Here is a 16139-nt window from a genome sequence, read left to right as displayed (position 1 = left end):
CTATGTTTGGAAAAGGAAGAACCAATAACCACTACTGTGAATTCCTTCTTCACTCCCAAGCAGTCCACAAAATTCAGACTTGCACAGGTACCCACAATGCACTCATCCGCCCAACAAAAGCAATTACTCCTGGCAATCTCACACAGCACACAGATTTCCTCTCCAAAGCTCCCTTTTGTTCTTCAACTTAGAGGTCTTGAGAAACAACAGAAACTCTTCCAAACAGTAGGATAAATTTCTGCTGGTTCTTACCTTCTCCACACATCAGTGCAATGGAAGTACTTTGCTTCTCTTGCTGCCTCTCTGCATGTATCATGTAACTATGGGAAGGAAGATGGCCATAAATAATGGCTCACTAGTAAGCCAAGCAAAAATAGGTAGTCTACAGGGACTGAACACATTGTTTTCCTCCCATAAGATTTCCTTTAGATACCCATATTCATGCAAACTCTGGGTGAAGACTGACTTTGTATAGCAAAAGAAAAACTGAAATGCCTATTGAGCATCATTTGCTGCTCCTTTAATATATGTATCTTCCAAGTACTGTAGTTAACAAGGTTCTCCAGATCTGGTTTCCAGCAACTTAATGCTCAGTCAGTATCTCCACAGAAACATTAATATTATGATTTATCTAGCACAGCTTTGTCTTCTAATACCAGCCAACCAGATAGCCCAGAGAAGTTGACAAGAACATGATAAAAAAGTTAACTTACCACCACCATCCTGTATAATCATTTATTGTGATGGAGGATGTGCTTACATTGGTCATTACATTATTCTGCCATCTCCCATCAGCCCTAGCCAGCGTGACCAGTTGACACATACGACAGACCACCCACATATGGAGGGCACCACATTAGCTATTCATACACTAGTGGAAGAGAACTGCAAGCAGACAACGCATATGTGAAAGGGGCAGAGGAATTATGAGGTGTAGAGGCTGGACCAGGAGTCACATTGTTTAGCTGCAATATTTGCTACTGTATCAAGCAAAAGTTGGTAAAATGTAGCTGTGTGAATATAGTAAGATTACATGGAACCTCATGATGTGGAGCCACCACCTGCAAGCTCCAAATTGCAGGTCTCACTTCCACCCCCCCACCTGGCGTTTGATTTGTACCTATGATGGAAATATTTAAGAAAAGTGAATACATTTTTATTTGGGCATTTGGATCCCAAAGGATTTCCCTCCCTCTGTGTATGGTTGTAGAATATGTCATAAACACTGCTGAATATTGAATGTTATTGTATTTGTTGGTTTTAAAATGACACTTTACTTATCTTCTAAGTTGCTCTGTGCACTATATTGGAGAAAGGGTATATTAGAAACCTTTAAAAATTAAATAAAAAATAATATACTGGATAAGTCAGATAAGGTACACTAATGAATTGTTCATGCTAGCCCCATGTAGTATATTGTTCCTGTTTCCAGCTGGCAACTTGTTAGAGAGACTTAAGCACTGGCGGTACTTCAGAAGGAATGATGACATGACACTGTAGTACCAGTTCTGAGTGAACAGGTGCAAGACCAAGAAGTCATTTTCAGCTTGACAGTCAGCTCAGAGAAGCCCAAGATCTTTGTGGGCTGGAATATAAAAATCCATCTGTGACAACTGAGGGAAACTTACAGTCAGGGAAGAAGCAATAAACAGCATCCAAGCACAGTCATAAAAAAGTGCTGAGTAAATAGGAAGTCTCTGAGTGGATTTAGCACAACCATTAGACAGATTGCCACTCCAGCTCCATGTAACAATGCTGCTGAAGATTTGAAACAAGAAACTACACCCCCAACCTATGTATTAGGAAGGCATAAATTGTTGTCTTAAGAACCATGAGAAGGGAGGGAATATTTGAGTGCAGCTTGTCTTTCCCTTCATTACCAGAGAACCCAACATCAGGTCCTTCCCTTCAGTTAGGTTAAACCCATTAATTTTGACCAGGCCAATCACTTAACATAAACTTTGGGGACCTTGGGTCTTGGGAAAGTAAAATAATGTGTTAAATGAAGTACCTGTGACACAGTGGGTCAGTGTGTCTGGCTGTTAACCAGAAGGTTGGTGGTTTGAGCCCTCTCGGTGATGACAGTGGGTAGGGTTCCTGTATTGCAGAGGGTTGGACTAGATGACTCTTGGGATCCCTGCCGACTCTACAATTTTGTGATTCTTAGAAACTAAAGAAGATGCAGGAGACTTGACACAAGCAGGAATTCCAACAGCTTAAAATCCATTCCTGTAAGCAAATTGGTGAGATTTTTCAGGGAATTATAGAAGCATGTAAACTTATGGTTTTCAAATAGTGAATGGGTCACTCAAATTGAGAAGGTATATTAATAATAATATGCAGTGGCTATTTCTACTAAAGAATTTAATAGTCCACTGGTGGATATGTTTGTGGAGGGCGCTACTGCAACTGATTCTGAATAGTATGGATTATCTGGATCCACTTCAATCAGGGTCCAGGCCTGGTTTCAGGACTGAATCAGCCTTGGGTGACCTTATTTAGAAAGACAGGAGGGGTGCAACCTGGTTACTCCTAGATTTTTCAGTGACCTTAGATATCACTTACCTTGTATTGTTCTTGATTGACTGGAGGGTGGGTATAAGAGACATGGTAAAGTGGTTCAATTTGTGTAGTTGAGTCTAGAAAGTAGCATTGGGGGAATGCTCTTCAATCTGTTGGCACTTGTGCTATGGAGCTCTGCAGGGAACTATTTTGCTTCCAGTGCTATTGGTAACATTTATATCAAACCATTGGGAGTCATCATTAGAAGTGTGAGAGCATAGTGTTTCTATTGCTATCCTAATCCATAAAAGACTAAGCATTTATTAAAAATTTTAGGTGATGTTTGGAGAACCTGTGGCTGTACAATTTCCACCCGCTGTATTTGCTATGTGTGTAGAACCTAGTGGGAGTTGTAGTCCAGCAATATCTTGAGGTCCACAAGTTCTTCAGTCCTGTTTTTGGTTTATACTTTTTGTGCCTTGCCCATGATTGCATCTAATAGTGGACGGAGATGGTTGAATGCCAACAGATTTATAGCCAAACAAAGTCCACTGGAAAAACAAGTGAGAGGTATTGGCGTGGTTGGGTGAACCCCAAGGTATGCAAAAATACAAAAAAAAGTAAATAACAGAAGAATTGCACAATATTACCTGAGCATACTCAGTTGCCTTCAGAAGCCACAAAAATAATGAGATCCAATTGGAGAAGAGAGATGAAAATGTGCCCCTTGCAGCTTATAGAATCCTAGAGGGCACGGCTGACTTGTTTGAAGAGGAGCATACCTGTTAGAATAAGGATACATTACAAAATTTAGTTGCAGGTCCCACTTGCCAGTGCCTTAAGTCTACTTCTGTATTTTGAAGAGCCCATTCATCTCAGCCAGTTGATGCCAATCACATTCTTTAACTACTGACTGTAACAGTCAGTAATTCTTTCTAGTGTAAACAAAAAATTTAAAAAATTTAAAAAATCCTTCCAGTAGCACCTTAGAGAGCAGTAAAAATGCAGTCAAGTTTGGTTGCTGTCAATTTTCGTAGAGTGAGTATTTGGGGACTTTTGTCTCACAGTAGTGAACGCTTGAGTTAATAAATTGGTTCTTTTAACTGCCCACCAGCTTGCTATATCTTCATCTCAAAACTAAATCAATGCCTGCTGCTAAAGACATATAAAAGAGGCTTTTCTATGCAAATGAAAAACCAGTCTAAACATTTCTCAAATACCGTAGGAATATTTACACGCCACCTACAAAACATAAGCATTTCATATTCACCTGATGAAAGTAAATTACTGCAATATGTCCAATAACAACCATCCCTTTTTTGAACTGTTGGTCAAGGGCACTTGATTTTGTTTTGATACTACTTTTGTGAGATTGGGACTGTATTAAATGAAGCAGAAGGAAATGCTTGAAAGTAGAACGGAAGACAGAATTTTGCAGTGCACATGTTCCTGTATTCCCATACTTAGGCTTCAGACCTGTATACAGGTGCTGGTTTTAAGTCCTATGGGATTTATTAGATGGGCTCTAGTGTGATAGTGACTGGGTGGGTTCTGTGCCCTTCACTAACATTTTTCTCAATTATGTCAGCTACTTTGTGGAATAATTGGTGGCAGATTTTTTTTGGACTGGCTGTTGTTGTTTGCATAATGTGTTTGGGAAGAGTTTGGGGAAAGAGGGATGTAGGTGAAGCCACCACAATTTCACTGATCATCTCCACTGAGAAGGAGATACACCCATGGGGAGGTGACAGGTTACCATGCAAGTTGAAGATGGGGCTATTTACTCTTTCTTTCTCACCCCCAATCCCTTACAGTGGTGGCTTGCCATTTGTGTACAGGTGTACACATTTTCCACTTCAAGGGGGAGGGAGAAAAATTATATATACAAGTGGTTCAATCCCCCATAGTGTAAAGAATGCTGTGCAGCTTCTGCTTTGTGTAGGTTGCAGGCTTACACACATCAACCTCTGATAGTTGTCCTTCTCCCATATGAATAGTCATTGTTTCCTTGTCAGTATAAAGTATAACACAGCAATAACCCTGAATTGGGTTTTTAAACATAATTTGAAATTGTTTGAAAACCTCCATTAAAGCTAATTCCAGCTAGTAATGCTGTACTAGGAAGGTCAGTATCTAGAGTGCAGGTAGCTTAAAGCTTGGTATGAGCCTGACAGAACACAGGTGGGACTGCACCATTTTGCCTTCCATGTGGTGACCACAAAGAAAGCTTATTTCTCTGCCACCATTGCGGCAGCAAGTAGCTGTCTGGTAGAGTATTTCTGAGTGTTGAATGGGCCTTTGTCATCTGGCCAAGAGATCATTGTTCTTACACCCTTGAGGTCTACCATGACAACTTTGTGAGGCACTTTGTTTCCTATGCTATTTAACATGTACATGAAGCCACTGTCGGTCAATAAATAGACAGATATGTAATGTATTTAGGAGGTGGGGAAATGGCCTGTCCTGGATGGGGTTGCCTTCTCCTGGAAGGAGCAAGCTCATAGTTTGGGGGTTCTGCTGGCCTGCAACAGGGTATTCTCTGTGGCAGCACCTAATATATGGAACTCCCTGTCTACAGAAGTGTGTCCGGCAACTTTAGTATAGTTTTCAGTGACCTCTTTATTCTGGCTTTTGACACCAGAGATGCATATTTTTATGACGAACCCTATTTTTGTGATTATGAGTAGTTTCAACTGTTTTTAATGTTGTGTTTATTATTGTTGTAACCCATCCTGGGACCTTAGGGTGAAGGGCAGATTGTTGTTGTTGTTGTTTGTTGTTGAAGGACAGGTTGTTGTTGTTGTTGTTGTTGAAGGGCAGGTTGTTGTTGTTGTTGTTGAAAATTGCATTTGGTTAAAAGATTAGCAATGCTTGGCAATGCTATATCTGCATCAGACCATCAAATTTTTTTTTAACCTTGGACCTTCAGGAGTAGTTTTCTTCAACAGTAATATTTGCTCCATATGTAGGCTTCATTATCAAGCCCTCGTGGGAAATATGCAATAATAATAGTTTTAAATCCAGATGGGCCTAGTTCACATAGGCTGCAATCATATCATGTGATGAATTGCATGTGTAACTGAGCCCATCTTGGATTATTCACTGCAGTGTTTTCATCTTGCTCAGTGTCAGTTCACAGTCATTCCACTTTTCAATGGGAACATTCCAAACATTTGGCCATATCTTGTATGAGGTGATATAGATATTTTCAACTTACAACTGAAAGCACGCTGTTACCTAGAAAATTAACTAATATAACAAATATTCAAATATATTAATGTGATGAGTTTAATCACTTTGCAAAACTCTGTAAAATCACTACCTTCCTCATTGTTGCAGCAGGTTTGGGGGTTGTGTGTGTGTGTGTTTTTTTTTTTTTTTAAAAAAAACACGCTTTTGATAAGCTTGGCATGATTAAAGTGAGGGAGTACCTTATGTACATAATTTTATTTAGCGAGCTGCAAAATATAAATTCTAACTCATTATAATATTGTTCTGCCTTTGTTGTTACAGTTTAAACTTCCTGTCAAGAAATAGCTAGGTCAACCTTTGGGTGACCTGTCTTATTTAGCTTTGGGCTAGAGCTCCACCAAGTGATCTTCTAGCATGATACATTTTTTTTTTAAAGTAAGTTGATTGTGTTTTAGCATCACTTAGTGGCAGTATGAATTTTAACCTTTTATTCCGGGCAGGAAATTACATTTCAAGAACTTTGGTGTAAAATTAAAAGAATATAGTGTTCAGTTGCATTTGATAATATTTAAATTTGATTAATTGGATTTAAAGCTTAGAGTGCTGAAATGTTTGTATATGGTCTTCAATTTTGTCATTTGTTTTCATCTTGAAACCTTCCTATTGCTTACAGTATTTTAAACATGTTAAAAACTACAGTCAGGAGTTGGACAAGAGTGCCACCACTGATAGCAGGTTGGCTACTGTAGTTGCAGTTAATGAAAATGCATGGCTGTGTCTTTGGCGAATAAGCATTTTGCTTAATACAGTGGCAGTGTGTACTGTGCAACTGCAAAGTAATTCCCAGTGTGTAGCATACAGCCCCAGTCAATTCCACTTCCTACTTTGAATTTGGTGTGAGTGACTGACCTTATCGGTAAATTGAAAGATTCTCAATGGCTTAAGATCTGATCCGCTTGCCACCTCTAGGTCTCTGTCTACCAACATTAAGGAGAATTCTTTTTTAAAATCTGGGGGTGCTTTTGAGGGAAGAAATGCAGAGTAGAAATTTTCTCAAATAATAGGGATTGTTAGGAATTTGATGGAACATAAAATGGCCAGTATTGTATTTCCATTATATAAATCTATGGTATAGCCCAGTGGTGGCAAACCTATGGCATATGTGCCAGAGGAGGCACTCAGAGCCCTCAGAGCTGGCAGAAGGTGAGGGCAGCCGTTGAGTGGTGAAGTGAGTAGAAACGCCTCGGATGGGGCGTTGGGGTGTGTGTGTGCAAAATGGAGCCACAACCTCCAGGGCATGTGATTTCCCTTGGGGAGCCTCCGCTCTGTGTGTGTGTTTGTGTGGGGCACAGCTCTAGGCACGCGCTCAGAAGCATGGTGACATGTTGGTGGGCTGCAGAGAGTTCCGAGCAGCCGCCTGCTGCTGCGAGGTTGAGGCTTTACACACCCTCTGGTCGGGACCAATGGGAGCGGAGTCAGAAGTGGAGTGGAAGCTTCGTGCTCCCTGGCTGAGCTGCCCGCTCCCATTCTTACCCTGTTTCTCCTAAAATAAGACATAGCCATAAAATAAGCCATAGCAGGATTTCTATGCATTTGCGAAATATAAGCCGTTCCCCAAAAAATAAGCCATACCCCGAAAATAAGCCATAGTGACGTGGTACCTCCCATTAAAACAGCCTGGGGAGGCGTGGCTATGCAGCGTACCGATGCAACACAGTTAAAATAAGAAAACCCCTGAAAATAAGCCATACTGTGTTTTTTTGAGCAAAAAATAATATAAGACGGTGTCTTATTTTAGGAGAAACAGGGTACTTGTGTGCAAGCTGGAGCCAGGCGGGGATCTCTCAGCTGGGAAGCATGAAGCCTCCACTTCTGAGAGATCCCGGCCTCCACTCCTGCTTACACGCAAGTAGGAGCGGGATCAGGCAGCTCAGCTGAGGAGCGCCAGGCTGCCTTCAGGTGGTGCAGGGGCTCTTAGATGCAGCTTCCCGGCTGCCTCCACCTTCCCCAACCTCATCAACTATTCAGCCTGGCTGCCTTCACGGGGTTGCAGGGGATCTGATGGTTAGGTGGGGGCTCCTTTAAACTTCTCCCTTGAGGGGAGTGCAGCCGCGAACCCCTCAATGGTAAGTGTGACGGAGCCTGCACTTCCCCAGCTGAGCAGCCCCGCTCCAGCTCCTGTTCCTGTGCAAGCAGCAACGATGCCTAGCAGAGCAGCCCGATTCCACTCCTTCTAGCATGCAAGCAAGAGCAGGCTGGGTGGGGTGGTGGGGTGGGATGGCGGCGACATCCCTTGCCTGCCCGCTTGCTGCCCCAGCCCAGCCTTCCCTCACTCAGCGCCTCTGGAGCTGGAGGAGGGGATGGTTGCTGTTGTGGCTGCGATGGCGGAGGGACCCATTGCTGGAGGGCAGCAGGTGCCTGCTCGCTTGTCGCCCAGCCCACCTTCCCTCATTCTGAAAACGGAAGTGTGGCACTCAAAATAGAAGTTATACTCAGAACAGAGCACGTTCTGCTTCCGAAAAAAGTTTGAAAACCAGAACACTCATTTCCGGGTTTGAAGTGTTCGGGTTCCAAGTAGTTCGAGAACTAAGTTGGTCAAAAACTGAGATACCACTGTATTACCATATTTTTCGCTCCATAGGGTGCACTGGACCATAGGGCGCACCTCGTTTTTAGAGGAGGAAACAATTTTTTTTTCTGGTTTTCCTCCTCTAAAAGCCCTGTTTTTTTGAGGATCAGCTAAAAGTTTTGCAGCTTTTTCTGCAAAGGGAAAAGCCCTGTTTTTTTGAGGATCAGCTAAAGGTTTTGCAGCTTTTTTTGCAAAGGGAAAAGCCCTGGGTTTTTTTGAGGATTAGCTAAAAGTTTTGCAGCTTTTTTGCAAAGGGGGAAAAGCAAAGAGGAAAGGCCCCGTTTTTATGGGGTTTAACTCACATTTCTGAAAAATCTTAAGGAAAGGGAGCGGTTTCTACTGTTTCCAGACAGATAATCTAATCATCCAGTCACATGTCGCTGGGGAAACAAACAACCTCCCTCTGCAGCACATTCAACAAAGGAGGCCTGGGCAAGGGGGCGGGGTCAAAAGGGAGCCGGGACTCTTATATCTCTCCCAATCTCTTGCTGATCAGCTGCTGAGTGGGGTCCTTTCAACACCCCCTTTTCTCTTTGTAAAATAAAAAGCAGTATCTGGTTTTGGCCCCGGGGCAATTCAGCTCCAGGGACCACCATTCGCTCCATAAGACACACAGATATTTCCCCTTACTTTTTAGGAGGGAAAAAGTGCATCTTATGGAGTGAAAAATACGGTACTCCACTGTCTCTCCACATGGATCCGCCAACCTCCCCTTCTAAACTAGGTTAAATTGCTCTGTTGGCGCTTTGCAATAAATAAGTGGGTTTTGGGTTGCAGTATAGCCACATTTGGAATTCTCTATATAGTTCTGATCATTCTGCCTATAACAAGGTATTACAGAGCTGGAAAAGACTGGGGAAAGGTAAAATGTTCTAGGGATTGGAGTATCTTCATAGGAGTGAAATGATTGATACATATCAAAGTATGAATGGTGCTGAGAAACTGGATGAGTGAGATAATTTTCTCTTTCTCTCATAACACAGAATTCAGGGCTACTTGTTGAAATGCATAAACATTAATAAACTTGGGGGAAGCAGAAGAAAGTTCTTCCCTAAGGGCACAGTTAATCTGAAATTTTCTACTACAAGATGTAATAACTTACATGGACTTCTTACATGATCTTAAAGGGAGACTACAGGTAGACACATTTGTGGTCTCTCACTGACTGTTAACTATGAGAGAACTAAATGGAACTTCCATGTTGGAAGATGATTTTCTGCTTAAAAGCTATTGTTTGTGGGGGAAACAGTAGGGAAGATTGCAGTTTGCCTTCTCTGTTTCTTGAAGTATCTCAGTGATTTTTTAAGAAAACAGGATGCTAGATCCAGTTGACCTTTGATCTGTTCTGCTCTCAAAGGCATTTATATTCCCAGGAGCACAGTGAGACAATTCTGAGATTGATATTTCACGTGCATATATACTAATCCCAAATATATTTTGCTTCTTGAAAATAAGTTAAAACTTTTATTTATTTTATCTTTAGGGGCTGTTTTTAAAGAAGCAATAATATATATTTGATGAGAGCAACTAAAACCACAAGCTGCTATGTAAATTGAATTAACCTTTTGTTTGTTTTTTAACAGGTATAGGCTACTGCAACAAGAGAATAAAGTGATAAACAATTACTCTTGCAAACTACAGCTGCTTTTTGAATGCTTTTTTAATACAGTTGTGCTCCAGAAGATGATAAAGAAATGATAGCAGCTCAAGAAGCAACAACTAATTTTGCTCTGCTCCAGTAAGTACCTTAAAATAGCAATGTTAAATGATAAAACCACAAAACATCTTCCTCCCTCCCCTCAACAGCAATGATATATACTATTATATATACAGTGGTACCTCGGGTTAAGTACTTAATTTGTTCCGGAGGTCCGTTCTTAACCTGAAGTGTACTTAACCTGAAGCACCACTTTAGCTAATGGGACCTCCTGCTGCTGCGCCGCCAGAGCACGATTTCTGTTCTTAAGCGGAGTTCTTAACCTGAAACGTACTTAACCTGAAGCATACTTAACCTGAGGTACCACTGTATGCCTTAAAATTATGGCTTATATTAACTCTGTAGTCCTAGCATCATTTCATTATCAAAGAATTATGTGATGATGTTGCTTAAAAAGATTACTTGAACGATTTAGCCACTATCAAAGTGTAGCTGCCGTAAATTTGTCTTGTGACTTCTTCAGATGTAATGGCTTTTTGAACCATACGAGTTCAATGTTCAAGGAAGTGTTGGAGGTGTTTCTTGCAGATTTGGGGTAGTGTATGTCGGGTGTCTTCAACCTTTTCAGACCCAGGACCCACTTTCTTAATCTTTTAGCATATATTCACAAGAAGGTAGTGTTGTTGTTGCAACTCACCTTGGATCAAGCTGCAACTCACTAGTGATTCCAGACCCACTAGTTGAAGACCAGTGGTGTAGGCAATGAAGTACTTCACAACTGGCTGAAACAGGTGTGCTGAGTATGCTTTTCTTTAAGATACTACAAAAGTATTACTTGCTAAGGATGAGCAAAGAAATGAGTGTTACTCTGACTGCATTGTTTTTTCCTTTAAATTGTGTGCTGTCTAAATTTGATTTGTTCACCTGATGTTAATTGCGCACAGTCTGTTGGTTTGCCGCTTCCTGCAAATCATACTGGGAGTTTATTCAAAGTTATGCCCATTGAGCTTAGTAGGGTTTACACTCTAGTAAGTTTATTTTGAGTTGTAGCTTAAGTGAAGTATCTGCATGCATCAGGAAGATAAACTGATATGGATGCATGCAAATTTCATTGTTACGTATGCAGTGTTCTTCTCACACATTTAAATTTTGCAGATGGTGGGTAGGAAATATTATTTATCCACATATTAACTCAAGGTTTACTAGTTTTTGCTCTCATCTTTCCACCTTTCTGAATTGGCATGGTGTGTATCGTATGCTGAAACTACTCCTGTACTTTCATGGACTGGCTCACTTCTGACATGTACCTTACTGTTCATATTGAAACCCTGTTCAGCCAGGGTACACTATTTTGCATCCAGGTAATAGACATGGTAAATAAAATACTTTCGAAATAAAGGCATACTTACCAAGAATATAAAACATGTCTTTTTAGGGAGTCTGAAACACATTTTTCTTCAGATACTGACTTTGAGGATATTGAAGGAAAAAATCAGAAACCAGGAAAAGGAAAGGTATGTGTATCTGACATTCTCAGTCATATAGACTAATGATGGTGACGGCAATGTAATAAAATTGGTTTATATTTTATATAATTTTTGAATGAAATTTTATTGATGCAGTAATGGTGACTTAAGTACTTGTTTGAATCTGAATAATGTTGGTGTAATAGGGTGTAGGGAGATTGCAGATTTCCCTTCAAGTTGAAGCTATTCTTCTCAGGAATGTGTTCCAGAGTGTCCACACACCTTTGGGGGCACCTTTACCAGGGATGGGTTGCTACTAGAATGGGCAGGCCAGAAAGTCACTGTGTACATGCAACCCTTTATATCCTGCTCTTTGTGTTGAAAACATTTGTTTCAGCAAATATAAACTGGCAGAACACAACGGGTGCTAATAGTGGTTTATAGTAAATTAAGATTCCAAAACGTTAAACCTCTGGTAACACATGATAATGCCTAAAATAGTTCAATTATACTTTTCCTAACAAATACATTTGCTTTTGATATTTATACAGACCTGTAAAAAGGGGAAAAAAGGTACAGGAGAGAAGGGGAAAGTTGGAAACGGAGCAGGGAAGCCTGGTGGTCCAAATCGAATGAATGGGCATCACCAGCAGAATGGTGTGGAAAACATGATGCTGTTTGAAGTTGTTAAAATGGGCAAGAGTGCTATGCAGGTATGTCTTTTTACGGGTCTTAAAGTGAATATTCAAGCAGTGTAAATAAAGCACTCTATAAAATTGAAACTGTCTAAAGACTTGGGCTCTTATGCACACCCTTGATGTTATATTTTAAAACATAAATTTTTTAACAGCGAGACAACTATGGGGAGGGGGAGAGATACTTGCATTATTCTTTTTGTTTTTGTTTGTTTGTTTGTCTAACCGTTGGAATGAACCCCTGGAAAGTTGTCCAAACTCAAATCTGTCCCTCAGTCCCCCATTCTGGCTATAAACTGAGCATGGCCTCATGAAGAAATTAATAAAATAACATATAATCATATTGGCTATGATTGAACATAAACTAAATAAGGTTTTAGCATTTTATGTTCCAGTAAATACCCGGGCTCATAAAATCCTCTCTCCTTCTCCTCTGGTGCAGCTATGAGGGGGAAAGCAGAAGTTTCTACTGAACAAGGTTAACAGCAGTTTTAACACGTGTGGTTTTTGACTGTGAAAGCAACTTGATAAAACTTCCTTGTTTCTGCAAAACATAGTTAAGGCTGACCACAGTTTGCCCAAATATTGATAACAAGACACGCTGTCATTAAGTGAAACTTCCAAAGTTCTCCTTCAGAGGGGGAGAACACAAGCCCAAGACTCTGTGCACCAGTAGCAGTTTAGTCATGTCAGCCACATGACCCTGAAAGCTGTCTGTGGACAAACGCCGGTTCCCATGGCCTGAAAGTGAGATGAGCGCCACACCCCATAGTTGCCTTTGACTGGACTTAATCGTCCAGGGGTCCTTTAACTTTACCTATTCAGAAATTAATTTATGAAGCTAATTATACCAATATTGGCAGATCTTAAGAGTTAGTGTGCATTATTAGTGCAGGTTTATTTTTAATACTTCTAAATTATTTTGGTTAATGGAATCGTTTGTTTGTATCTAGATAGAAACATAAAAATAGTTTGATCCAAAGGTACCTTCTGCTCATAGGGGACAGCATCTTTGGATTAAAATCAGTGTACCTGACTCTTTTGTCTCATTGTCATCAATCTGCAAGCTATAGTTTTAACAGCGAGAACTGTCTTGCTTGATTAAAACATTTTACCTCTTTCACCAGTTGAAGCTGCTTACAAGCAAAATACTTTGTGTACAGCAATTTAGACTTCTCTGTTTCGCATAACTGGAGTAGGGCTGGCAGAGGGGAAGGAGAAGGGAAAGTTGTTTTGTGTGAGTTGAAGAACATTCTGCTAGTGAATGCATATAGCCTAATACTTTGAGAAATGAAAGAAAGTAAAGACATAAGCAACTTAGCTTGCTGTTTAGAAGAACTGGTTCAGGAAACTTTATGAGCTTATTACAATTTTTTGATTGGTGGCTTTTTGGGGTGGGTGGGAGCTGCATCTTGAAAAGGTAGTTACAGTGTATTTAATGGTGGCTTTATTTATTTTTCCCTAGTCTGTGGTAGATGACTGGATAGAATCCTACAAACATGACAGGGATATAGCACTTCTTGATCTCATCAACTTCTTTATTCAATGTTCAGGCTGTAAAGGTAAGAAGTGTATTTGGAAGTAGTGTTTACTTCCTTACAGACTTAAAAAAATTCAAATCCCACCCTTTTTCAAATAACCATTCAACTTAAATGTGGGGGCTTGGCTTGCAAATGCCTGCCACCACTGTCTCTTAAGCACAGATGGCTAGACATGTTTCCATTAGACTTGCCTGTCACAGAGTAGCTCAGTTCAGACATGATGCCAAAGCATGGCTAAGGAAGCACAACTGTGGTTTGTCATGGCATCTGAATTTATAAACCGAGTTTTGTTACCAGCCAGCAAATCAGAACTGGAAATCACTGTTTGAAGTGGGCTTGCAAACGATGGCTTGAGACTTGAGTTGATATGATGTCTAAATTTCACAACTCAGTGGTCACATAGAGAGGAAACAATGTATTCACTTGAATGGGTTAGCTGCCTCTTTAAAGATTTGAGAAATTTTCTTCAATAAATACTTTAAAAAAATTGCAGTGAGTGAGGAGGTAGAAGAGATAGCATAGTTTGCAGTATTTTCAGTTCTTGTTGTTGGAGAAAAAGACTTGGTTCAGATGTCACTTTCTCAGTCTAATAAACCATGTTTTATTAGATTGAGAACAAGCCCTGTACCATAAGGAAATAAAGGACTACATAACTTTTAAAAGGCATCTGTAGGCAGCCCTGTATCGGGAAGTTTTTAAAGTTTGATATTTTACTATGTTTTATATGTGCTGCAAGCCGCCCAGGGTGGCTGGGGAATAAATACAATTATTATTGTTATTATTATTATTATTATTATTATTATTATCATCTCTCTCCTCCTCCTCGGTTCTCTTGCTTTAAAAATTGAAGACATTGTGGATTGATCTTAGGCTGCCAACCAGGATTTCATGTGTTTGTGTATCATAATATTTCAGGATTAATTTATTGACAATATTTCTGTAGTGGCTTGCCAGAGGTTGAGGTGGCACACAATATAGCATATAGCATATTTTATAAAATTCTAACAGCCAACTATATAAAAATTTGCATGTTAGCAGCTTATATAGCAGGCCTTGCCTGAATTTGTAATTGTTTGTATACACAAACAGTGCTTATAGTCCAAACATTAAATGACATTTCAGTTTAGTATGTTCCTGCATAACTTTTTCCCCCCCACAGAAGTTAAGGTCTGTGATACTGTATGATGTGATTTTAAATCACTATTTGTTACTTGTAGGGGTTGTAACAGCAGAGATGTTTCGACATATGCAAAACTCAGAAATTATTCGGAAAATGACTGAAGAATTTGATGAGGTAAATTTTACACATATTTCTAGAAAATTTTCATGCGTTTATGAAATGAACTATCATGTTGCAGGATATAAATGTTTGATGTAATACATTTCATATTTTGAATTGCATAACAAAGGATAGTGGTAGGGTGGAAAGTTATTAAGTAAAAGCAGTGGAAATGAACTTACAGTTAATACATGCAGGTATAATGATGACATCTCTTTTGAAGAAATGTTTTAAGCAGTGCTAGAAACTCAGATATATAAGCTAGCCACCAAATGGCACCTTAAACCTAAGTGACAGTCACCACAGTGGAATGTTTAAGTCTCCATTGGAATCAAAATCACCTCAAAAAATAAACAGCCTCAGTGATTTTTAAAGGATTGGAATTCAGCATCAAAGTAAGGCAATCATTCTGCCAGGGCAAGCTTTTTTACTTGCCAAGTGGAACAGTCCTCTCTCTCTTCCCCCTGTGCACTGTGGTGGCGGCTACTCCAACCCCCCCCCCGCCAGTTTGGAGGGTGGCTTGTGGAGGAAGGGAATAAAGCCCCATTGCAGAAGCAGAAATCCTTTATTTCATTTACTGTATTTATATCCCACATTTATCTTCCAATGAGCTCAAAGTAGTGTACATTGTTGTCCTCGTTTCCATTTCATCCTCACAACAACCCTGTGAGGTAGGGTACGCTAAGAGATGGTGACTGGTCCACAGTCACCCAGTGAGCTTCATGGATGAGTGAGGATTCAAACCCTGGTCTCCCAGGTCATAGACCAACACACTGACTCTTCAGGGCTTCCATTAACAGGGCTCTTTAATGGAATCCCACCCAAAGTTGGCATTGGTTGATAAATAAACTAAGGTCTTAACCCCACTTCTCTGGGGTATAAGGCTGAAAATTCTATATGTACACCTATCTGGAAGTAAGTCCCATTGAATTCATTGGAGATTACTTCTGAATAGAATTTAATATGATTGCATTACGAAGCTCTATAACGCTATGCAAAAGTGGTGGGAACCAAGTCTACTGAGTATTCTTGGAACTGGTATGATAAAAATGAATGTGAGCACTTAGAGGAGACAGTGAGCATTGGTATATGCATTTTGTGAAAAAGATATGTAGGTCCTGTGCCAGGAAGGCACAAAATGTCACACTATGGTTTAAGTCCACAAATAACTATATATT

The 16139-nt window shown here is 40.2% G+C and overlaps 1 protein-coding gene across 3 annotated transcripts in view; it reads left to right on the top strand.

The window, feature by feature from the left end:
- Positions 1-16139, top strand: part of STAG2 (stromal antigen 2) — a 68952-nt gene that overhangs the window by 15901 nt on the left and 36912 nt on the right. For 2 of the 3 annotated variants that reach the window (XM_033137807.1, XM_033137808.1), the window contains exons 2-6: positions 9907-10061; positions 11416-11494; positions 11998-12159; positions 13607-13703; positions 14900-14976. In XM_033137807.1, coding sequence (XP_032993698.1) covers positions 10018-10061; positions 11416-11494; positions 11998-12159; positions 13607-13703; positions 14900-14976 — 459 coding nt within the window. In that variant the 5' untranslated portion in view covers positions 9907-10017. Of the gene's footprint in view, positions 1-9906; positions 10062-11415; positions 11495-11997; positions 12160-13606; positions 13704-14899; positions 14977-16139 lie in introns of those variants that run through there. The other variant, XM_033137809.1, reaches the window with a different exon arrangement.

The sequence above is a fragment of the Lacerta agilis genome, chromosome Z (assembly GCF_009819535.1).
Source record: "Lacerta agilis isolate rLacAgi1 chromosome Z, rLacAgi1.pri, whole genome shotgun sequence".
NCBI lineage: Eukaryota > Metazoa > Chordata > Lepidosauria > Squamata > Lacertidae > Lacerta > Lacerta agilis.
Note: the sequence above shows the minus strand (reverse complement) of the source record. Positions and strands in the feature narration are given on the sequence as shown.